Source organism: Dermacentor andersoni, chromosome 2 (genome assembly GCF_023375885.2).
Source record: "Dermacentor andersoni chromosome 2, qqDerAnde1_hic_scaffold, whole genome shotgun sequence".
Lineage (NCBI taxonomy): Eukaryota > Metazoa > Arthropoda > Arachnida > Ixodida > Ixodidae > Dermacentor > Dermacentor andersoni.
Genome location: NC_092815.1, coordinates 111366519 through 111392292, shown reverse-complemented (window position 1 = coordinate 111392292; position 25774 = coordinate 111366519). Strand labels below are relative to the sequence as shown.

At 45.6% G+C, this 25774-nt stretch overlaps 1 protein-coding gene across 1 annotated transcript; it reads left to right on the top strand.

Annotated features, from left to right (window-relative positions):
* Positions 1 to 467: 467 nt before the first annotated feature.
* Positions 468 to 25720, top strand: LOC126541383 (uncharacterized). The gene is made up of 10 exons (XM_050188144.3): positions 468 to 611; positions 679 to 746; positions 965 to 1111; positions 2331 to 2495; positions 6187 to 6266; positions 8105 to 8228; positions 14381 to 14479; positions 16453 to 16521; positions 17059 to 17199; positions 25496 to 25720. The coding sequence occupies exons 1-10, from the start codon at positions 569 to 571 to the stop codon at positions 25652 to 25654; spliced, it is 1095 nt and encodes a 364-aa protein (XP_050044101.1). The 5' UTR covers positions 468 to 568; the 3' UTR covers positions 25655 to 25720.
* The last annotated feature ends 54 nt before the right edge of the window (positions 25721 to 25774 follow it).

Here is a 25774-nt window from a genome sequence, read left to right as displayed (position 1 = left end):
TCCTAACACCCAAAGCCAGCTCACGAAATGCGCACAGACAAAACGCGTTTGAATATCGATACAGTGCGAACTGGGCCCGTAAAATCTCGCAGGAGTAATGATTTGGGCTGACATAACATTGTTTTCATGATAAAGATTCATTCTTTGACGCTCGCAGAAAGCGCGGGATACCCGAAACGGGCTCATTTTCACTTCGGTGGTAGAGATGCAGCCGACGCGAGGCTGGCGAGGCGCTCATTTCGGCTGCGTGCTTACCCCGCCTTGGTCAACAGCGCCGCCCCGCGGCATCGGTGCGCTGTGGGGTCACGTTTGCGCCGCCGGTATTCACACCTCCCCTTCTAGCCACCCTATCTGGGTGGGAAGTTACAGAGCCCTTCGAGGCTTTCGGCTACATTTCGTCTCTACATTGGCTAGGACCGGCCTCTGGAAGGGCTAGAGCACTGACTCCGGATCACGCTCCGGATTGCGTTTTCACGCATGTTTCTGTTTCCGACGTGTGTGCACGTGCGTTCGTGTGATTTGCTTCGTCCTACGACATCGCCGACAGTGCGGCAAGTGAGACGGTTTCATGGGAAGAAGCAAGAAGAAGACAAATAAGGAGAACAAACTAAGTGAGTGCCGAAACACAAAACGTTGTGGGTCTGAAGGACCGCTCTCCATTGCGCATCAATCTTTCAGGGCCAGGCACGAAGAAAAGTTCGGAAAACCTCAAAGCAGAATGCAGCGTCGACGAGCTCTTGTCCCAGGTACCGCTTACGAATTACTTGCTTCTGACGACATTTATGAACGCTAAGGTTCTGTGTTGCTAGCTGAGAGGTCAACCCAGCGCAGCAAAACCATTCATTGAAAAACGATAGTCGCAAATGTCATATGTTTCGCATGTTACGTTAACGTTATGTTGTCTTCTTGTCTCGTGGTCGTTGACGTGGTTCTCAGTTTTGCTGTGACTTTCTTTGTCGATCAGATGGAAAGCTGCGTGAACGAACTGCAGTACGATCAAGCAAGGGAGCTTGGCGAAAACGCCTTAAGAATGAAACCGGAGAACCTGAAAGTACTCGACGTCCTTTCCAGTCTGCTGCTCGAAATGGGCGATTCCACAAGAGCCTTCGAGGTAAGACCAGCAGCGTCAGAATTTTTCTGTAGTACGGTTCGGGGTGAGCCTGCGGTAGCATGCAAGCCTCGACAGGTTTGATTGCATTTCCTCTATTTGCTCTAGCTTCTGGATTTGCATAGGGACATGACCAGAGTCACCGTAACGATTTCTTGACACCAAAATGCTTATGTGTTAGCCAATGTTCCGTTTACCTTCTTTGTAAATTCTAAGCTTGCGTATTCTTTCATTATGTGGTGTTGTCGCTCAGTTCTTGCTTTTGCATGCCACAGAATCGCCATGAAATTAGAAATTTTCTTAGAAATTTTTCCTATGAACTAGAAAGTACACGTTTTGGCACACCCTTTATGCCCTTCAGCATTGCTTTCAGTCATTCCCTTCCAGTTGACGCATGTCCACTTCCATTATTCACGAACAAATAAATATTGTTTAAGAAAGGTTGTTTTAAGTTAGCGCTATATCTGATTGCTAAATTTTGAGTAATCAACATTTATTCAACAACACAGGGCACTCTAAGGAAGCGAAAAACTGGGCAGTGAACAGTGGTATGAAAAATGATTTGCACTAATGTTAACAGAGTGATTAGAGAACAAATGCAGATGAGTGATATTGTAGATGAGGTTAAGAGGTAGAAGTAGAGCTGGAGAGGCTTTGTAATGTGTCGAACAGATAAGCAGTGACCTGTTATCATAACAGAATGGGTGACAAGTGAAGGGAAATACAGTTGAGTGTGAGACAGAAATGAATGAAGTGTCGAGATAGGAAGCTTGTAGGTATGCAATAGAGTTGGCTGATATTGGAAAGGGGCAATTTGGAAAGTACTAGAAGAGGCGTTCATCCTGCAGTGAACCTAAATATGCTGATGATGATTATTCAGTTTTAGCTGATGAAGTGGTTGTGATTTCAGTTAACCTGAAATGAAACCCGACTTTTGTAAGATTGTTGAACATTTTATGACCTAGTGCGCAGGGCAATCCACTCACTTAAAGCAGGAAATAAAGAGCAGCGAAGCCGTTCTGCATAAGCCTGAACTTGACATGTCCAGCCTCCGGACCGCCGTTAAGTGTGTGTATGGTTTCTTAAATAAATAAAAAAAAAACATACAGATGTGTCATTTAGGCTGTTCCTCACCACCCTAGCATGTCACTTCCCTCCCTGCTCACTTTCTAATGCCAATTTCTTCTCAAGGATGCAATCATCCCAATGCTTGTTTGTGCAGCTGTTGCAAAGAATGGTCCAGTTGGATCCAGATGGGGGCTTCAGGAAGTATCTCAGCCTGGGCCAACTGACAGATGGCAGGGAGTCATTAGCACACTATGCAAAGGGAGTGCAGATACTGTGCAACTTGCTCCAAGAGCAACATGGCTTGGCTGCTTCCTCTGAGGTTAGTACCAACTGTCTCTCTGTTGCACAAGCCCTTGCAGGCTTACCCATTGGCTTGGAAAAGAGGTTCAGTGGCTTCTGGCAATAAGTGGCCACTCCTCTTAAAAGCACTGATGCAGCCACATGTTTGTCTTGGTAAGTTTCACTTCTAATTCATCCTTTGAGGGCTATCTATGTATGTATGATGTTTGTGCTTTTGTACGTTTGTATCTAACCATGTTCCCGCCTACCTGAATCACTGGTTAGTTCGTGGTCAACTGGGTAGTGCATTGGGCTGCTTTGCTGAGGGAATAGGGTTAGAAAAGAATCGTCAGACCAACTTGGGCCACTGATTATGTGGCCATGTGGACATACCTGCCACTCTTCAGCAAACCTCTTTCACGCTGACATGGGTCACTGTAGATGCGGCACTGGGTAGGTACTGCTGTTTGAAAAAACTCTTTGATGCTGACTTGGAGTACTGGGTATGTGCCACTCGGTGCGTGCCACTTTTCAATGAACGTCTTTGACGCCAACTTGGATAACTAGGTTTGTGCCGCTCTACAATGACAAAAAAAAAAAGTATCCCTTAAATTTCTCTGATGCTGAGTGGAAACAAACCCGCGTCACGAGGGTTCCTCAAAGACAGCAACCCGATGCATTAGCATGCTGCACCACAAGTGCACTAGGTACGCATTGCTTTTCAATGAACACCTCTCATGCCAAGGTTTTAAAACTAAATAATGACACATACCCAGCGCCACAAATGCACTGGATATGTGCCACTCTTCGGTTAACCTCTCGCTGGCTTATGTTACTGCGTATGCATGTTAACAATTATCAGCATTCACAGGTACTGGCGCACCATGCTTCTCGTCTCGGTAGGCCAAGCGCGAACTTCTTGGCAATGCCACTAGATGGTGCAGCATATCCAAAAGTGCAAGAGAGGATTTCGGTTGACGCATTTCTCAGCATTTGCACGCACCGGCACACCATGCATTTCGGCGGCCATGCGCAGGCTTCGCGGCGGCAGCCCTAGATGACACCGATTGTTCTTAGGGAAGCACAAGAAAAGAGTCCTGCTGTAGTACATGCCTCATGCATAACTTGTTTCAATGGTGACAGGACGTTGTGTCGCTATACTGATTCAATGCTAACGTATTACTGTCGACAGGCGTCGTGAGATGGGTTCTGCCGCAATATTTATTTTGTGGTTCGTGGCAAAGTGAGGTTTGACGCACAAACCTAATCTTAGGTACTTATGCATTGTCACACAGAAACTTACATTTCTATTATAGCTTCTACAATAAAAGTGTGTCCAAGAGCACACATTTATTTTGAAAAGGCAAGAAACATCTTATATAGATGGTCGACAAATGGCATGCATAAGCAGTATGGTGAATTAAGCTTGAAATGTGGCATAGAAGGTTGAAGATACCTGCGTAGGGTTTGAAGCAATTAACATCGTGAGTTGGTCATTTTCGTTTTGTATGTCTCACACACTGTGTTGCTGCAGCCAGTGTGCATTCTGGAGAAGATGCTGTGAATTATGGGTGTTATTTCAGCTTCTGGCCATGTTCCTTGGCTACGCTCCAGTCTGCAAGGAAAAGTGCTGTAAAAATTTTAATGTGTTGTATCTTTCCCCATGAAAGGGAGCACCTACATGCTAGTATATAAACACAGATATGAAGGCTGAACGCATAGCAGAAGGGCTATACGTTTGGATGAAGTTTAAAGGGACACTAAAGCAAAACAATAAATCAGTTTAGACTAATGAAGCATTGTTTGAGAACCCTGCAGGCAGTCATTTCAAAAAAATAGTTTGATTATTAGATGAGAAAATGAAGGTTCAAGTATCAGTATTTGAATTTCGCACCGAAACCCCAGCGCCGATACGTCAGCGTGACGTCAGGGATTCCAAAGTATGTTTTCGCATTTGGGCCGCGTTGGCTGAATAAAGGTTCCAGAAACTTGGCATGTTTAATATTTGGTTCCTTTAGAACACAATGTAGTCAATCTGTACTGCTATATATAATTAGTAGGCCCTAGAAGATGCCATCAAAATCCAAGATGTCACAGTCCCCAGGTGCGGGAACTTAAGTAGGCATCGCCACCCGTATTATGTTCTTGCGCTTTTTCTGGCTTACCAAATGTCTTATCGTTGTAAGAGTGGTGTTTTTGGTGTTGTAGAACAGTAATTTACTGATGCAGAAGAAATCATTTTTCACTTTAGTGTCCCTTTAAGTGTAAAAGGAGGTGTAGGTCCTTTTTTCATTTGTATTTTAGTTCTAGCATTGCACTTAGGGGATATATATATATATATAGTGTGTGTGTGTGTTGGTCTGTGTGTGTGGAGAGAGAGAGGAGGGGAAGCTCATCACGTCCCCTCCCCCCCTCTTGGGAAAACGAAAGGTCTCCTCCTATGATCAGCTGCACAAAAACAGGCACAAGATCACGAAAACATGGGACACCTGAACATCCATTGGTAATGCAAGGAAGATATATATATAATGATAAATAAGAAAGTAATACAGATTATTAAAAAAATATGTACATATACTTGTGGTGAAAAAGAAGCAGCGATACAAATGGTCGGGCGCTATACAAAAACTTAATTCTTTTGTCAGCGCCACTGATGGCTGGCTTACTCATGTTTCCTCACATCGCCTGATGTACTATTATGTTCCCGCCAGTTCACGGGCACTCTGATCTCCCTATAATCCAGCGTGTGGAGGCTCTGCAACCTCTGAAAGGCAGGTTTGAGGGTCCTTAGAGAGAACCGTCAGGAGCTCTGCATCAACCTGGCCTGACATCAGCTTCAGGAAGTTGTGAGCCCCTGTATTTCAGCTAAATGGGAGTTGCACTAGTGAATATTTCACTAGCTGCAAGTGAGTGATTGCAGGACACTGTAGTGTTGTGGGAGATGCACACAGGTGACAAAGGTCACAGGTGATTCACTGCGAGAAGTGGCCTTCTCTTGTAATCCAATCCAGTGATCAATGATCAAGGAAGTGCCACCTTTGTTTTATTTTGCCCCCCTCCACCTGTGTGCCATAGGCAACACTTGATTTTGGTAGCTAAGTTAGCGAGGAAGTGAAACGAAGCCTTCAGGTTTGAGAATTGTACTGTAAGGCCACCTTCAGAGCTCCCAATAAAAGGGGACTTGGGCATCCTGTCTCTGATGTAATAAGCCCTGTTGTGTCAGGGCCTACCGCAACCACTTTCAGTGGCTGACCCAGCCGCTTTAAAGAAGTGGGAGACATGGCTTCCTAGTCTGGTGTACAACGAAATAACCAAAGTCGAGGACACTGTGCTCGACAGAAGCTCCTATAGCAACGCAGCCGCAGTCTTCGTTCCCAGTAGACAGTCGGTTGTTAGAGGCCGTGCCATGTTTTTTCAACCCTGTATGTACTTATTTTCGTGCATGCTGATCATCATGAATACTTCTGAACTTGCCCAATTCGCAGTCCTTTTGCTCTCCCCACTTAATCTATTGTAAATCACTCGTCATGACTGGCAGTTGCTTCGAAATAAGTGGCAGTATGCTTTGGGACTCGGCACAGATTGAATGTTGGGTCTCACATTGCTAGGCTATCCGAGGTAATTGGGAGAAACATGCAGCATGGCTGCAGTGACTGCACATTTGAAGAAGTGTGTGTTGACCATCTTCATTGTAGGCAAACCATTTTACATTGCTGTTTGCTTGTTTTTAGGAATGTAGTGGGGCTGACCTCAATCGAGCATTGTCATCAGCATACTGCGCCATGGCTGAGATCTACATGACTGACTGTTGGTGAGTTAATTGGCATCTTCTATAGACAAAGAAGACCTGCTTGTTTTGTTGTCCCTCTCCTCCCGCCCCTGCCCCCTTTCTTTTCCTATTAGGAAGCTTAGTAGAATTATGTCGAAATGTGCACCAAGCAGGAACCGGGCAATGTTACAGTCAAGGCTTAACCAAAACTGTCTCCAGATCAAGGTGCCTGCTTTGCATTGCCAACTTGGCTTTGGAGCATGCATCTTCTTCGTTACATCCCCTTCTTTTTATTCTGGCAGAGGACAACCATACAGCCACTTTCACATTTATTACATTTGGGAACAGCTGCAGATCGTTAATACAGGGTGTCCCAGCTAACCTTAGCCAGAGTTAAAAAATATTGTCGCGTATACCCTGCCGGAGTATACAAGCTGAATGAAGATACAGGCGGTTGCACTTTACGAAAACGTAAGTGGCGACGCGCAATGCCGAGATGAACCTCGTTCTCCTCTTCTTCAGTCCCTTACTGCGCCACGCCATGTGGCAATATGCAAATGTCATGTAGCTGGGCAGAACCAAGCTCATGTTGTTTGTTGTCGCTTGGAGATACTCAAATTATTGTTTTCATTATGTCGAATTAGATAATTAGTCAATTAATCAACTTCCTAAATTTACAATTAGATGAAAACTGCCAATGAGAAAATTGTAGAGTGACATGAAAAACTCCAGATACAGCTTTCTGTTGCTCAATACGTGCTACATAAAAGTGTTTTTCAGAGCGTGAAAGCAGCCTGCAAATGCACGCAAAATTGCCGCGATTGGCCGCTCAAGGTACTTGTGTGTATTCGCGGGCTTCTTTCACACTTGGAAAACACTTTTATGTAGCATGTATTGAGCAACAGAAAGCCTCTATCGGGAGTTTTTCATGTTGCTCTACAATTCTCTCATTGACGCTTTTCATCTAAATATAATATATGAGAAGTTGATCAATTAAGACTAATGATCTAATTAGGCAGAATGAAAAAAATATGAGTATCTCCAAGCAAAGGCAAACAACATTACCTTGGTTCTGTTCAGCGACTTGGCATTTGCGTATTTTTAAACTCTTGCTGAATTTAGCTGTGACACCTTGTATATTTGTGAGCTATACTTGATTATTCAATGACTGCAGTAAAGAGCATGCTTATCTGCTGCATTAGATGTTACAAGTGAAATCAAATATAGCTATGACCTGAAGAGTCAACCAACCTCACGTCTTATCCTTATTGTAACCAACATATAATTATAATGGGTGCAAATGCATCTACTACTAGCTTTGCTCATGTAAATGAGCATCCCAACTCTGTACGAAATCTATATTGCTCCTGTGCTTTAACAATTCAGGATTACAAAACTCCTTGAGTGTTTATTTTTGTCCGTTTTATCTTTTGCCCTGCCTGCCAAGTTACCTTGGCATGCTGAAAAGCGTTTGTCCTGGACATGGTTAGGCTTGATGATATGGAATTACATTTAGAAAGCAATATCTGGTTATATTATATGCTGCTGTCTGTTTTATATCATTATGAACATGTTAATTTGAACTTACTGTTTGCATTGTACAAAGATAAAAGTTAGCAGTTTCTGTATGCCAAATATTTTTCCTCTATGTAAAGTTTTTATGAAGTTTAAGTTTGGATGCATTTAATAAATATTTAATTCTCTATTGTGGTGCTGGTGAAGAGTAGCTTTTTCTTACTACTGATGCATCTATGCTGCACCATGTTGATGATGGAAATAATTGTTTGATTGATCAATATGTTGATCAACCTATCTCTCCATCAGTCTCTTAACCACTACTGGGCTCCATTTTGTAGAAATCATATTTTGTGACTACACAGTGATGAAGAGGAGGCAGAGCAGCAGTGTTCAGAGTTGGTGCAGAAGAGTGTCCAGGCCGATCCCAGCAACCCTGAAGCCTTCCAAGTCCAGGCCAGCTTCCTGCTTGTCAAACAAGAACATGAGGTTCGGAGTATTGTCTGTATGAAGCACTGAAGACCAGAGTACTTAAATCATTTTACATATACAAGTCCTTAAAAGTGAATGTGAATGCAAGCTGTTGGACTCTTTGTTTTAGAACAAAGCTGCTGATACTACTAGAATCACCTTTTGCATCTAGAAAAAGCATGCTGAAAAAGGTATTGCTGAGGATATACAAGGGAACTAAAAGTCAGATTGGGATGGAACTTTTCTGGAATACGAAGGACATTGGATATCATCTGGAGAAAAAGTTATAAGATCTCGCTTCACTTTATTGTGGAAGTCATGAATTTATCAGAGATTTGTTGATTGCAAATAACACTTGCCAGGACATTTGAAGTTATTATTGTGGGAAAGCTTAAAGATAAGATTGCAGTGAAAAGTTTAAGGAATAGAGTGGATACATTGCAGAATACATTTGAGAAGTTACGGAGATGTGGGATAACTGGGGAAGTCGTAAGAAATTATAAAAAGCTGCAATAACTGTAGCATGCATCAAAGATAATAAGAGAGGCTATTAATTATGGCTTTATGAAAACTGAGAGATCAATCAAAATTAAACTTTGCAGCAATATGGGGAACATTGCATGGGGTCTATGGGCAAGATTAAAGTGTGTAGGTAGATTGGAGGCGGCGCAAGATATTCTGTGGGGCCCTCTATAATAATTTACAAAATAGCCAAATTAAGTTCAAAGCAGTTGCCAAAAGCATGGGAACAAAAATTTCAAGCTGACATTTTGCACATGTATTGTTGAATACCTCTACAAGCCAAGTGGGTATTGAAAATTGCTTTATGAACACAAAAGTATTTAGTTAAGGGGGGACACGGGTTGTGGCGACCAAAAATCGCGAAAAAAACTCGATTTTTTTTCTTGCATTTTTGGAATGTACAGCTATTATTGCATCTATATTGTTAATTTCATACCGATAACATCAGTATTTTAGCCGCAGTGACGCCTTATACGACATGTACTAGCTGAATTTCAGGCGGAACTTGCGCTGAAACGGCATATTTTCCGAAACGCGCGCCTGCTCTTCCACGTGTGCTAGCGCGGACATCTTGGTCTCATTTGAAAGAGGCGACTTTTCCCTTCAAATTCCCGCCAGAACGGGCCCCATTCAGCCATTGGCCACTTATAAAATGCGCGGCAAAGAAAGGTACTAGAACGCCTTCCTATTCGTCACTCGGTGCACGTGACTTGAGCTTGCTTCCCGATTGGCGGAACTGCATGGCCATCGTCTGCTCCGCGCTTGGAGCCGCGCACTGAGGTGCGGCATCTTGCCCCAGTGTCAACGCGATATCTGAAACGAAACGCAAATTTCGAACGCGGCACAAGTTTGGTGCGCAAAAAGTGGGACGGACACTCATCGAAAACTTCAAAAAACGCTGCTCAACACTGCAATACGCTCAGGACGCCACAACCTCAGCGACCGATGCCGAAATCGTCGATGCAGCAACGGCAGGCCTAACGACCGCATCGGCTGCTGCGGATACTGTGACAAGTCCGCCTGCCGTTGACCCTTCGACCCAGCGCTCGCGTACGGCAAGATACGATCTACCGGCAACCCTCCAAGCGGGAGGAGGAGGTAGCGAAAGCCAAAGCAAAGCTATCGGAGTTGTCTTCCGCTCCAGCGACGGAGAGGAAACGCGAGTGAGGGTGACAGTACCGACGATGCACTTCGCCCGCCTGATGGGACTACGTTTACGATTGTGGATTTGAGTGCCGTGAACACTTTATTAACATTTGCGAACTGCAACATCTGCAGTGGTGCCTTATAAATCGTCCGAGACGAGCGGGAATACGGACTCGCAGTGAAGCTGCGTTTTATGTGCACAAATTGTGGAGAGATTGCGTCGGTGTGGAGCTCGCCGCGCGTTCACAGTGCTGAACGAATGAAACCCTTTGCTGTGAACCTTTTGGCTACGCGTGCCATGCAGGCAACGGAGAACCGACAGACCGCGTTCAATGACGTTTGTCTCGTTGATGGGCATCAGCCGTCGGGCTCTTCACACGAAAACGTGCCAGAGCTACGTGAAGACGAAGTTGACGCCAGCGGCCGATCGCGCGGCGCGTAATCTGACGAGCGACTGCGCGCGGTTGGTTCGCGAACTTTACGCTGAACTGAACGTGGGTCATACTGGGAACATCATTGTGTGCAAGGGCAAGGGCCTCAAAGGACATAATGAAAGAACTATGTCTAAATCCGAGCGAGTAAAGTCGCACCCTCACGGCCGAGAAAGATAGGCGTCAAATGACAGCATCAGCCAAGAAATGCAAAGCATCAGAAAATTTGCGCCAGTCCCTCAAAAAGCGGCACACCGGGGCTGGGAGTCAGCAGGACTACATGCCTGGTGCCTACTGAGCTGTTACAGCTGTAAATTTGTAAATAAAGTAGGGTTTTGCACGTTTTCTCACTTTTCTCAAAACATGTTTTTGGGTCACTTCACTAGACTGTTGAAGTGATATCTCATGATCTAGAACAGCTAGAGCACTAATTCTTTCTTTAGCAGAAAGCCTAATCTACATATTACAAAGTGCTGAGAGCAGAATTTCAAATTTGTGCATATGTATATTTCCATTTTATGAATTTTCTTTTGGTGTGGTAGCCTTAGGTCAAGGAAAGAATTTTGATCACCTGCAGAATGGCTAATTAAAATTTCATTTGAAAACTTTTTGCAGCATTGCAGTTATTGCACATTATAGTATCTAGCTATGCAATAATATTCACTTTCTGCTGAGCAGTTTTTTTTCCATTGTCTCCGGAAACAATAGAGTGGCAGCACCGTCAATCTCCTGAACTAATGAACCTACAAGAAAGATTATTGCATATTTGAAATCAGCACGAAAAACTAAGTAAGCTTGTATATTTTCATCAGATTTGGCCATAAGATGCAGGTAATAATCTCCACAACCCATGTCCCCCCTTAAGCACATAAACTCTTTCCGTACCGCGCTCATTGGACATAGTTAGCCCGCCAACAATAGTTTCAAACGCCGCTTTCGAAACCTTCCATGCCACTTATGGACACACTGCCCTATCGTACGTGAAGGAGGAGAACTATATTTTTATTTTCTAAGCAGTTTGCTTTTTTCTGATCAGGCGGTGATTTTTGAACTGACTTTGATGTTTCGCTATGGTCAAAGTAGAAAACAAAAATGGCCGCCCGCTATCGATTGTTTGAAACGCCGCTTTAGAGACCTTACGCATCGCTCACAGACACACTGCTTCATTGGACGTGAAGGAGGAGAACTTCATTTTTTTTTTTTTCTAAACAGTTTGATTTTTTCATGCCAGGCAATGATTTTTGAATGTGCTCCAAAGTTCCGCAGTCGTCAAAGTAGAGAGAAAAAATGACCACCTCCGGGAGTGGCACGCACGCTTCGTAAGATTGCAGATGTCGCAATTCCCACGGGTCTGCGGCTGATTTTATCAATGGATCGAGCGGCAGCGGGTCTCAGGTTGCTGCCTATTTGTCGGACTTTGACTCTGAGAGCAACGACGACGCAAACCAGTCCGAAACATCCGTGGCCGCAGCCCGACACGCCCACCTGTAGCGCTTGCAGTTAAATTTTTGTAGTGGAATACCTGTTCTAGGGGTGATAGTGAGCGGCTATGAGTATGCACACCAGCAGAAAAATGGCCGCCACGAAAGCTGCCTTATGAAAACTTTCTCATGCCGCAAGCGGGATCACTGCAGCGACAAGCAAGCCACGAACACTGGAGACCAATGAGAGCGGCCCCTTCAGTGACATGCGCGTTGGAAACTGGTGTCATGCGGGCACGCCCAACCACTTAATTCGTACTCGTGTGTGGTGTACTATCGTCTGCTCGTGTCAGCTCTCGCTCACGCTTGTTTTGGTTTGCCTTGTTTGGTCTCGTTCACACTTGTTTTTATTGTCGTGGTTTGTGATTGTTTTTTTACAAGGATGAATATAAACTGAGACGTCCCGATGAGAAAGTTCTTTGGAGATGGTGCACCATATCTGATTCTGTACAACACTACAAACCCTGAAAACAAGGATGCAGGGCTCCCAGTGCCTCATTCTCCTTGTTTTTTGAACACTGCCGATGTAGCAACAGGAGGGAACACACCAACATGATTATGATTAGTGGCAATGACGTCGCCATCTTCATAAGATGTAACTCATGTTAAGAACAAAGAATGTAAACTCAGCACTGATCTGCCAGCAGATGAAGGAAAAAGCATGCGACGTCTTGCACCTACACGCTGAGGGAAGGAGAGGAGGCGAGGTTTGCGTGCTGTCACATGACTGCTGCAGTGGCTCGCCGCTAGTTGTTGTGGCCGCTCTGCTGCAGTTGCGTTTTGTCACTGGCGGTGTGCCGCACGCGTCTTTCCTCTAGTGTTTAAGGCTTGATGTGAGGCTCCCTTCGGTGTTTTCGCCGCTGACACTGGTGACATGACTTCCCCGCTACGAAGGGCCGCTCTCGTCGTTGGTGGATCAAAAGCGTAGTGCCACGCAAGACAGGCTGTGCGAGGATGATGACTACGATATCGTGCCAGAGTAGAGCACATTGTCTGTATGGAAACAAAGCGTTGCATGATCGAAGGTCTGTCTGCAGCGGCTGCTGTGAATTGCAGATGCGCCACACTTCACTTCATTTGGAACGTGCCACACTAGACGGGTTGTCTAAGCCAGCCAATATATTGTGGAATGAAAACACATATAGAGCTGTGCTCAAATTTCAAATTAGGGAGCATCGTAATTGTCGGTGGATATTTTTTCCCTCTTTTTTTCACTGAGTCCAAGTATAAGTGCCGCTGCACATGACTGCTATTGATTCTGATTTCGAGTGGATCCAGCTTGGTCTCATTTCAGTTAGTGAGTGAAATATATATATTTATGACCTCTGCATGCAAGTGCTGATGTTTCCATCTCTAATGAATGTTGTAAACTATTAGAAGACCTCTTTTTTCATGAGTCGTTAGCATTGCTTACTGGAAAGATAAGCAATACTGAGGTACATATTGTTCATCTGCATTTCACATGCTGTTGATAAAAGACTGCTGAAGAGTTCACTGAACCCTGCAGGGTTTTTCTTTTTTTTTTTCAGGGTCAAAAAAGCACACAAAGCAATTTGAAGTGAGGCTAACGTACAGCAACTCATTCATTCTCTAGGCATATGCTATCCATATCATTCGAAATAATTGCTGCTTGGCTACCTCCTTTGCATTAAAAGATATAATTCACTTTGTCCTGTGTATATATCTAAATATATTGTGTCTGTGCATGGTGTTACAGTGGAAATAAAAAAAAACGTTGAAGTGAGAAAATACGGATGGGGTAGCTGCTGCTTCTAATATGTTTGACCTCCCATTGTCAGGATTTGCAGAAATAAAGCGAAAGTATGAATTAAAAGCCATCCACGTCCATGTCAACAATGATGCAGTAAGCTTTTAGCCACAATAAAAAAGTGAAAAGGTAGAGGCAACTCAAAGGAAGCCTCAGGATATGTGGGTGAGAGAGTTCTGGTAATGACACTTTTTTTGGGGGGGGGGGCGACAGGCTAGGCTTGAACATAACATCGCCGGAGGGGGCTCTACCACACCCACCCTCCCCCCTTGGAAAACTTCTGAGGGGGCTCCCCCCCCCTCCATAGTCGGTGCCTATGGCTGAGGCATGTCCATATGATGTGGGAAGTGTTCAGATAGCTCCCACTGTGGATGCACATCTGTGGGTCATTGATGGTAAGGTTCCGCAGGAGGTTAAGTCGCAGGAGCGGGCAGTGTGTTCATTTGCGCTTGTCACATGAGTGGTCCTTGGCGGCAGGTGAGTTAACCAGAGCAAGGTGCGCTCAGTTATGGTAAAGGAGAGATAATGCGAGCATTGGCATTGCGGAAACGAAATAATATCTGTAGAGGAGCACAGTACATCACAATAGTGTGTTATCTTGGTGAGAAAATATGTCGGTTTCTTGTCTGACCAATGATTAATCAAGTTTACTTGGGTCTGCTAAGAGCTTTTCTCTCTCTCTCTCTCTCTCTCTCTCTCTCTCTCTCTGGGAGTGTTAGCCTCTGCCACTCATGACAATGGCAACAGGTGTGGAACATCCTTCCAATTTTAAATGTTTATCTGTTTTGTGAACAACAGCAATTCTTGCACTCTGAAATCCAGGCGGCGAAGGAGGCGATGCAGCGAAGTCTTGGCCTGTGGCTACCACAGCACGAGCGGCTGCTTCTGGGAGAAGAAGCTGGAAGTAGCGACCCTGTGGAGGTGATTGCTTGCTGTCACATAAACCCGCTGCTGTGATTTTTTTACTTGCTGTTGTGTCTTTTGATGTGATCAGCACTCTTAGGATACTTCACACACTTTTCGGTATCTATGTCCGGATCTAACCGTTTTTCTTTCATGCCAGTTTGGGTCACTGTGTGTGTCCCACTCATTATAATACCGTCAAACCCACTTATAGTAATGCTGGTTTTAACAACATATCGAATATATAACAATGAGCAGCTGTGGCACCCCGAACTTTTGTGTGTGTGGTTTATGGTAAAATAAACTGCTTACTACAATGTTCTCATACCACGTTATTGCTTATAACGGTTGAATCTGGCTAGTGGGTGTCTGCGCTAATAGGGGGGAAAAAAAAGGTGAGCTCATGGCTATGAAAAAGAAAAAAAAAGTACACTGCCACACTTCCCTATATGCCACATTTTCAACACAACTGCCTGTGTGTTGTGCACTCCACCACCCCTGCCACATCGCCAGCCTTGCTGCACGCCTTTCCCGTCTCGTGTCCACCACTCCAAAGCACAACTCGACTGTTCCAACATTCACCCTTGCCCTCGTCCATCATCGGCAGTGTCGACTTGTATTTTGGAGGGGTAAAAAGAAGACAGGAAATGCGTGCGAGGTTGGCAATGCAACAAAAATGGTGGCATGCTTTCTTTCTTTCTTTTTTTTTATTCTTTCCCATGATTTCATGTTCCTTTTCTCTTTGGTGCAGACATCCAGTAGCCAGAGTTAATTCTTATGACGAATAATGCGTCATGAGAACATTGTAGTAAGCGGTTTATTTTACCATAGAACACACACAAAAGCTTATGATGATGTGGCTGCTGATTGTTATATGTGAATATGTATTGTTAAAATCGCAAATATTAAGTTTGTTTGACTCAGAAACAGGTGCACAGCACCGCAAACAAAAAGGTGCTGCAGGCGGTGCCAGTTGTGGTGTGCCAGGATTCAACCATTTACTGCAAGGTTCAAGGGTGCATTGCACTGCGGCGGCACCTTGTTTTGTACCCCATGCAATCGAGGACGGCAGTGCAGGGTGTCCCGCTGTGCCTCAGAGAATCAAGGGCCTAGGTGCAGCGAGCGCACCATGGATGCACCTTTGCAGAAGGTGCAAAGCAACTTGGATGAATCTAATAGACCTGTTATAATGGTGTCAAAGTGAATTGTTTTGATGTCGGTCCCCTCTGCTCTCCATTTTTTTATTTTTTTTTTGCAACCTGGTTATAACATTGTGGGGTTCTCCTCCCGTACTCTTGGGACAAAGGAACAACAACACAGTAGTGCAAACAATCACAAGGGCATTTATTGCACCTTTCATAGATCAATGCCTGCTAGCCGAGCTGCTATCCCCAAAACATGCCAATGGGCACGCGACAAATCTAGAAGTCCGACTCACCGCGACCGGATAGCGAGCAAATATGTTTGCCCCATGCTGGATCCCAACGCCTGGTCGTTCGCGCGTACGGTCACGCGAACGGTGGCACGTTCGAAGGCAGGCCACGTGAGGCGGTCTCGCAGAAGCATGGGTCGGCGCGCGCACAGGACGTCCACGCTGTTTGCCGATCCGCCGGGAAAGAGGCAACCTGTTCTCCCCTGCGCCCCCAAGTAACCCTGCCGTGAGGCGGCGTTAGCAGCGCAACACTCGCGCTGCGCCTCGACCACTCCGACCGCCGCGGGCGCCAGGCCACGCGAGCCGTGCGGGAAAACCAACATATCAGGGGATGCGTGAGAGTCGCGCATCCCCACAACATTTATTGGTTATAACAATGGAATTTTCTTGACGCCTACATATTGTTATCAGTGGGTTTAACTGTAAACATCATAACAAATAAAATGTAACCTCACCAATTACACAATTATCATAAGATAGATTGCTAATTGTGTTAATGTTGCCAATCATCTCCAAATAATGAATGCACTGCCAATCATTTTTATTATTATTATTTCAGGTTTGTCCCCTAAGTTACAGCAGTCGAGTAAATGGAGCCAAGCTACTAATTGAGCTGGAGATGCTTGATGTAAGTATGCTGCATGAGATAAATAATTGCACTTCAGTTGTTTGAACAATGGTTGGAAACATAACATCTGTGTGAGGCACACAATAGAAATGAAAATAAGAAGCTGTTTTGTTATGTGACTCCAATATCAAAAAGCATTGCCGATAATAACAACAAGGTAAATCACTTTTCACATTGCATACATAAGAAATGATGTGCCCATTAGCTGGAAACTTGAATAATGTCACTTATTCTTATCTAACCCACAAAGCCCGATGTATATTCTTGCTACGCTAAGTTTCATATCTCAAAATTGATTTTACCATGGGAAGCTTAATGCAAAGCCTGTAGTAACATTTTTCATAAGCTTGAGTGAGTTTTTATTTGTACATAGCAAACTCAGCAAGCCAATTACGAATTTACTGTAGTAATTACTTTTACTCTGACAACATTTCATTGCTCTTATTTTACGGATGTGCTCCGCATGTCCAGAAATAAAGATGAAGAGCATCTCGTAGTTTTCCTTGATGCTGATTGGTGTTTTGGCTTTGTTTGCAGGAGGCCAACACTGTTCTCGATGGCTTAGTTGAAGAAGATGACGAAGTGGTTGATGTGTGGTACCTGCTTGGATGGCTGAACTACCTCCGCGGAGGAGAGTTCTGGGGAAATGCGCGGTACTACCTTAATCAAGCTCGCCAGGTGAGTATATGTTTCATTCTCCCGTTTTCACTGCTATGTAAGTGCATACCTACGAAGTTTTATGATATTATCATAAAGTGCCCAATTTTCCACATAGTTTCGCAAGTACCATATAGATGCTTATATGTTAACAATTTTCCATAATCTGTGTTCACAATTGTAAATGCAGTGAGCATTGGTTTATGGAGTCACTATAACTGCTGCATCTCACCTAGTCGTGGTGCCATGTTGGCAACACTGAGTTTGTCAGTTTGTATCTAAATGCAAAGCTGACGATCCTTTGTGGAAACATAAGTGCTCATCTTTGCTAACCCTGTCACTCCTGTGTGCATTGCTGCCGAAACTATGGCACATGACCTTGTGCAAGCAGTCTAAGCAATGTCAGGGAAGAAGTACTTTCAAATATTTTTCCCCAGCTATTCAGCTGACTTTCCATTGATCAAGGAGTTGCACCAAGGTGAAAAGTATGCATACTGCAGTTAGTGCTGCTGCAATGTCAACATTTCGCACGCTGGCCGGAAGGATGTGCTATTGCATCTGGGTACAAAAAACACAAGGACTTGGCGAAAATAGTGGGCTCACACGAGAAGCTTGGAGGGATCTGCAGCTGATGAGTGGATCTCGATATTACTCTGCGTTGTGGGGTTCTCAAACGTGCTCTTGGGACAAAGGAACGACAACACAGTAGGGCAGACAATCACAGGGGCATTTATTGCACCTTTATAAACTAATGCCTGCTAGCTGACTCGCAACACGTAGAACATGCCAATGGGCGCGACAAATCGAGGAAGTCCGACTCACTGTGACCGGATAGCGAGTAAATACATTCACCCTGTGCTGGATGCCAACACCTGGTCGCTCGTGTGTACGGTCACGTGAATGGTGGCTCGTTCAAACGATTGTGTTTGTCCATTCTGGTGTCCCGCTCCTAGGCCACGCGAGACGGCCTCGCAGAAGCATGAATCGGTGCACGTGCGGAACGTCCGCGCCGCTTTCCGACCTTGAGCCAAAGAGGAAGAGCCTACTCCCTGTTGTGTGCAACGAACCCCGCCGTTAGGTGGTGCTAACAGCGCCAAGCTCGCGCCATTTCTTGTAATGCGCTGCAACCAGACTGCGCTGCCGGCACTAAGCTACGCAGAGAGGTCGGATTACAGGATACACAAGACATGCAGGAAAAACAACATATCAGGTGACACGTGAGAGTCTCGCATCCCCACATCCCCTCAACTTTAAATCACTGCATATTCCGGCGAAACATGTCACACGGTCCAACATCAACACGTGCTTTGCAAACAAGAGGTAGTACATGCAGCAGTGGCCGCTCTGAGGAAATGTCCACGCGCTGTCCGTAACATGCGAGCCGACATTGTCCGTGGGGTACACCGCTGGCGTCTGCTGGTCACAGCAGCTCTGTAGACTTGTCGGCATGAGCAAGCGTCGCTTGTGGCAATGTGCCCTGCAGGCGAGAGCCGCAGTAGCTGTTGGTGACTGCCGGTTCTTTTTCCTGACGCTGAGGGTTGCGAGCCAAACACATGCGGCCGCCGAAGTCGCTGGGCCGAGCTGGCCACAGCATCTCCATTGCCCAGTGTGGCTCTATTGTAGTCCAGGGCAGCATAGACGATGTGCAGGTGACAGCAAACCATGAGCGACTCCACTCACGCTGTGTACACTCAATGCACTCGGCAAACAGTGAAGTAGTGCGAGAGAGAGGCGCATGCCTCTCTCTCGCATTGTACCACATGCCTCTCGCATTGTACCACATTGTACCACATGCGCATCGCCCATGTGGTACAATGTTCAGTACGGCTAGCAAAAGATCGGGCGGCTACTCAGATGCTAAGTTCATGTGAACAAAGCTTGCTTTCTTGAGTTGATCGAGTAATTTCAATTCGTGTGAGGCTAACTAGAATGATCAAAGCAAAGTGCGGCACCTCAACGTCACAGTCCACCAAGTTGTGTCCCTCCAAGTGCGACAGGCGGCTTCATAAAGCCTTAGGCCTAATGAGTCGCTACCATGACAACAACTGGCATCCAAAAACAACACCCAAAATGGCGCAAAACAGGCAGCCGCGAGGAGACGTCAGCTCTGTGAAGTGGTCTTACTCCGTTCTGTGCACACAGCATCCGAGTTGACAGCGCCCACCGACCCAGACAGTGTCGGAGTGCCCGGTGCCAGGCCGCAATACTAGTCAGCCTATAGCGGCACCTGGGACCTGCGGCTGCCCGGTTCCCAGAGCCGTAACTTTATCAGAGTCAAAGAAATAGAAGAAGCTATTTACATAAGAAATTCGGACCACCAAGAGGCTTTCGTACTCACTCATTTCAGGATTGCCAATGCTCCGTGAGCACTAAGCCTCGCTCTCCCAGGATGCAGACCACGTGGCTCTCGTACCGGTGAATGTCATTAAAAAAAAAAAAACACTTGCAAAAAGGCTTACCATGTTGAAAAGTTCAAACACACTACAGCCACCGTCGCATCGCTCAAGAAAGCACGCCACCAACGCGAGCAATAAAAATCCACACTAGCCCCACCCTACGGTTCAAACAAAGGTCTTGAAGGAAAACTGTTAAGGCTATCGTCCTGTGCCTTGAGAGGTCCACGTTGTATAGCCTAATGTGGGGGTCTCATTCGCGCTCTTGGGACAAAGGAACGACAACACAGTAGTGCAGACAATCACAAGGGCATTTATTGGACCTTTCATACATTAATGCTTGCTAGCCGAGTTGCTATCCACAAAACATGTCTGTGCAACAACATGATGGGTGTGCAACAAATCGAGGAAGTCGGACTCGTCATGACTGGATAGCGAGCGAATATGTTCGCCCCATGCTGGACACCAACGCCTGGTCGCTCGCGTGTACGGTTACGCGAACGGTTGCACATTAGAACGATCACGTTAATCCATTCAGGTGCAGGCCTCGCGAGACAGTCTCGCAGAAGCATGCATCGGCGCCCGCGCAGAACGTCTGCGCCAATTGCCAACCCGAGCCATTAGGTAATGCGCTGCAACCAGACCGACCGCCGCCGGCACTAAGCTACGCGAAGAAGCCGGATTACAAGATACACGGGACATGGTGGGAAAACAACATGTCACGGGACGTGCTAGTATCGCGCATTCCCACAGCGTTCATTGTTGAACACAATGTGCCGTTCATGACTGCTGATCATGCCAGAGAACTCTTTCAGAAAATGTTCCCGGACTGTCGTGACGGGTTTGTTGTACATTTCACGTAGCCAAAAAGCTTCTGAGAAATAAAATGGTATCTTTGTATTTCTTTGTGTAATTGTAATATTTTTTGGCATCTCATGTAGTTTAAGCTGTCTGGGGTTGGTAGGTACACACTCGAACCACTTTATAACGAAGTTGAAGGGGGAGCCAAAATTACTTCGTTATATCCATTATTGCCATTCACTGCATTATGCTCTATGGAGTGCGCAATTGTAAACATGAAAATAAGAATGCGGCATTGTGGCCCACGGAACTGCTACACGGCCACACATGTGATAAAATTTGAATAAAACAAGAAAAGAATCTATGACACGCCTTCTTAGCACCTGACAAGCACTGTATTTTGATGGGGGCAAAATGTAAAGAATCTTTGTGTGCTTATAATCAGGAGCACTTTAAAGATCTTTAGGTGGTGAAAATTAACCCGGAGCCCTCCACTTCACTGTTGCTGTGGGGTGTTAAATCAAATCAATCAATCAGTCAATCATGTTAGGCAACAGCCTTTAGATAGCTGCGTTCCGTTTCATTGTGATAGTCTTTTGCACACACTTCATGTGGCACACAACACAGCGTTCCGCTATGTGATCAAGGAGGCAAGCGAACTTGGCTCGGCCGGCTCGTGGCCTCCAAGATTGCACCGGTGCCATGCGAGCTCAGAGGCCATGTCCAGCTGCCAGCCTGTGTGGCGCACCGCAGGGAGTAGTAGTGGGCTTCTTCGATTATGCAGTCCCAAACTACCTGCAAACTGCTCGTGGCTTCCAGTCTGACTAGCCCTGACAGAAGGGCACGTCACCATCACATTATCCATCTGCTGAGGTACCGTGATAAGAAGTCACTCCCCTGGCTGCTGGCGTCTGCTCGTAGTTACTCATAGGTAGCCCCTCTATTCAGCGAATTCATTAGTGTGGCCGACACCGCCACAGCGCTTGCATAGTGGAATCGCCGCCTGAGTGCATCGAACAGGTGTTCAAAGCGCGACTAATGTAGTGCTCTCACTCTTCATGCCACTTAACCGCTGTAATTAGGCTAGCTCATTGCCTGTGAAATTTAAGCTGAATTCCGACATCAACGTAAACAATATTGCAATCGTACAATGTCGCTGTTGATGTAGAACGCGGCTGCTGGTATCCTGAAAGCTCGTGAGACCGTCTACTAATAGCCCAACGCACATCTCGGAAAGAGCGAACGTACGCCATCTACAAATTGTACATGTCAACAAGCAAATGCTTGAACTTTGCAACAGATTTGGATCAATGTATGTAAGCAGTAATCGGCAAAGTTCACGATTGTATAGCTCCCCAACTACCAGCGAGAAACAGCCACATGGAATATGATATGCTTCCTCGCACACCAGTTTCATTCACCTGAAAGGTGATATCTACCTGTTTGCTACACATACAACAATGAGCATGACAGCTTTCGCAAAACGCATAAAAAAAAGCAAACATGTGCACCTGATCTCTGTGCTTGCCTCATAAAAAACACGAAGGCTAAAGCTGCAGCATTTACACAGCTCCTGAAAAGCTCACATGATGGCACACAAAGATTCGGTGTAAAAGAAGCAATAGCTGGATGCACAGTATTTGCCATCTGGAATTCAGAAGCACACAGCATCTTTCACAACATGGCAGCAAATGGCGGGCGCATCTTTTTCAGGCAGCTGTCGTCTGCTATAGCTGCATGCACCAATACGAGCAAAAATCTGGTGACAACTCCGAGAGTCCATGGACAGTCCATGGCTTCCAGTCCGTGAAAAACGAATTCGATTCTGGCAGCTGTCGGGACTGGCTGCACAGCATGCCGCAGAGATTGGGATAAGTAAATGCACCAATCTTTCGCACTGCTGCGCGTAGCTGCGCAGCATGGCACAACTTGCACAGGCTTTCACGTGACCCCCTAGATTGTGCCGGGGGAGATCTCGGAGGCTGCGCCGCGCAGTGGAAGCCAGTGCATTTTTCTTTCACTCCACCACGCAGCATGGCATGGCTCGCACATCCAGGCACACACAAGATAGGCCAGAGGAGAAGTACAATAGTGAGCCCCCCTGCTTGTGCTCAGGTGCATAGCTACACGCGACAGTAAGCAAGACCAGTGTGTGTCGACGGCATATTCGAAGCGGGGACACGGGGGTTTTGAACTGCCGAGACGGAACGAGTGCCGCACCTCGCGGAAAGCGATGTATCTGGCATGCAACGGTTGGGGTATTTTTTTGGTTTTGGAGATTAATCTAGTTCGTTGTATTCATTGTACAATTTACACTTTCACTTCGTTAAAATGTTTTAAATACTTAAATACGTGGATCTCTGTAGTGATTGCAAGAGGATTTCAACTTCGTTCTATTCATTATTTTGTTATATCCCGTTTTGTTATAATGAGGTTCGAGTGTACAAGTGGACCAGGTGAAGGGACTGTAATGACGTTGGTGTTCGTGGCTGTTATTCATCACTAATGCTAATGTTATCACACTGAGCTCATCTAACCAGACAAGTCTGTATCGTGCAATTTTCTAAAATGATGGGGCCAGTAAGTACTGTTAACATTATATTAATGTATTAGCATTCTTAGTGTACGAGGGGAATTCCAAAAGCAAGTTTCGTCATTTTTTTGAAAAAGAAAACAGTACACCAGGTGAAACAAACAATCAACATAAGAATCCACGCTCGTTGCTGGTTCAACAATAGAAAGAGCATCAGCGGAGGAGCAACGATGCATGCACAGAGCGCTTAAGAAGAGGGAGTAGCAGCAGACCAGCATGCTCGAGATTATTCGAGTACAAATCACGATGGCGGTCATATTTGTTCTTATAACGTGGTTGCCAGTGGAGGGTGCGTGCTGTTATCCTGCATGAATGAGCACATGGGACTGGTGTGTCCGTTATCCATGAATGCCTACATATCATGTATGGTGAAGAGATCATGTCTCAGGCCTTGCATCGCTGGGCACCGACTTTTACCAGAGTGGTTTCTTCAAACTGATTGTATTCTATGACAAATGTCTCGCTGTCGGTGGTGACTATGTGGAAAAATAGTGCAAGATGTATAGTTCGTGATGCCATGGTGTATTTTCTTCTGGCAATAAAATTTCTGTGTGAAAGTAAATGACAAAACTTACTTTCGGAACGTCCCTCATACTTCACGCACTTTGTAGGCGCTATCTGTCTATCTATGTATGTTTGTATCTGACTGTTTTCCTGCCTGCCTGGGTCACTGGATAGATTGTAGTCGAATGGTTAGCGCATCGGGCGGCTGTGCTGAGGTAACAAGGTTCGAAACCAACTAGTGGACAAATTTAAGCCACTAATTACGAGGAAATGCGTACACATGTGCCACTCTCCATCAAACGTCATTCTTGCCAACATGGGTGACTGTAGGTGTGGGACTGGGTACGTACCACTGTTCAATGAAGCTCTTTGATGCCGACTTAGAGCACTGGGTATGTGCCATTCTGTCTGTGCTCGGCGTCAGCAACCCTCTTTGATGCCAGCTTGGATCACTTAGTATGTGCCAGCAGGTGTGTGCTGCTCTTTAATGAATATCTTTGATGCCAACTTGGGTAATTAGATATGTACCACAGGGAATGTGCCACTACACTATGACGAAAAATATCCCTTAAATTTCTCCAGTGCAGAGCAGCATTGTACCCTCGTTACAAGGGTTCCTGAAAGACAGCATCAGCAGACTGCGCCACAAATGCGCTGGTTACGTGCCGCTTTCAATGAATGCATTTCATGCCAATGCTTTAGAGAGCTGTGCCATGAATGCACTGGGTATGCGCCACTCTGCCGTGAACCTCTCGGCAACTTGTGTCACTGAGTGTGCGGCAGACGAGCGAACAATTCTTACCGTTTGCAGGCGCTGGCACACCACACTTCTGTTCTTGGAGGGCTTCTCGGCAGTGACACTAGGTAGTGCAGCATGTCTGGATAGAAGTGCGAGAGAGAAGCTCGGTTGCCGCACGATGCATTTCTGAGCGTTTGCACGTATTGGCGCACTGTGCATTTCGGAGGCCACGGGCAGGTTTAGTGCCGCCAGTGCTAAATGGCGGCGCTAGGAGTTCTTAGGAGAGATATGTCCCACTGGAGTACACTCCCCATGCATAACTTGTTTCGACGGTGGTAATATGTTGTGTTGCTGTATTGATTCAATGCCAACGCATTACTGTCAACAGTCATCGGGAGATGGGTTCTGCTACAATTTTTTTCATTAATAACAATGTATATCTTGATGCAAGAGTGTCAATTGGGGTATTGAACAAAAAAAGTCTGCGTCTGTCATCTATAGAAAGAAAACGGCACCTCATTTTCCATTGGCTGTGACGTCACATCACGAGCTATCCTCGACGAAGTTCCCATCAGTCGTAATGCCGTGTCACAACCTCGCCTCGACGGAGCAAACCGGGCGAAAGGGAACACCTGCTCCTGCTGTTATAGCGCGTCTTTCTGACTCTTGCTCTTAAGCCTGTGTTGTCCGGTCGTTCCTTGTTTGCACAAGCTCTCATCTACATTCTCACTGCACCTCGGTAAGGTCAAAAGGTCAAATCAAAATGCTCGAAGCATACCAACACGTTTTCTTGCTCGCGAGGAGTTCATAACCCAAATGACTGCTCAGCGGCGTTCAATTAAACATTAATACTTTCGAATTCACACCTCATAGAAGTACTTAGGTGACCTAGGATTTTTTAGTGTGTATGCAAATTTGTGTGTGTACAAATATACAAAGTTAGACAAAGCTAGAAGATTGGTCTAACACTTTTTTGAAGGAATGCCAGTGTCTAGCTTCTTAAGGCAGGCTGATATGGAATATGCACAAGGCTCGTTGTGCAAGTGGCTTGTCTAGAAGGCGAGTTTGCACAGGACAAAGGTTTTCATGCCACATTTTGCATTGGGTTGATTTCCAAATACCACAAACTTCGGAAATTAGATGGTTACAAAGGTGCCTACTGAGTGTGCATGGCACGAAAGATAGCTGTCCGATAGTTATGCATAGGCCTAGTGCACCATTACTTGGAGCTCATTTGTGGATCTTGCTGATTTGTCAAAAGCTGCTGGTGTGTTTGTGTTTGTGCAGGTGGCCCATAAGGTGCAGTTTGATGATGCAGATGAGTTGGCCCACATTGAGGAGCTGTTGGGCGAATTAGGGCCAGAGCCCGAGGGAGGAGATGAGGAAGACAAGGCAAGCTTTGCCAGTGAGAGTGAGGAAGAAGGAGAAGAAGCAATGGAGGTGTAAGACACTTGGGGACACTGTGCAGAATGAACTGATGGTGAAAAGAAAGTGCGCTGTTTTTAAAATGTGTACAGGCAGCAGTATGTTGTCATTCTTTATCATACTTGACTGGACTTAAGATAT

Excerpts from the sequence above, each read along its gene's own strand:
- LOC126541383 (XM_050188144.3), top strand. The coding sequence starts at position 569 with ATGGGAAGAAGCAAGAAGAAGACAAATAAGGAGAACAAACTAA. Across the intron at positions 2,496-6,186 it reads GCTTGGCTGCTTCCTCTGAG|GAATGTAGTGGGGCTGACCT; the intron begins GTTAGTACCAAC and ends GCTTGTTTTTAG. Across the intron at positions 8,229-14,380 it reads TTGTCAAACAAGAACATGAG|GCGGCGAAGGAGGCGATGCA; the intron begins GTTCGGAGTATT and ends TCTGAAATCCAG.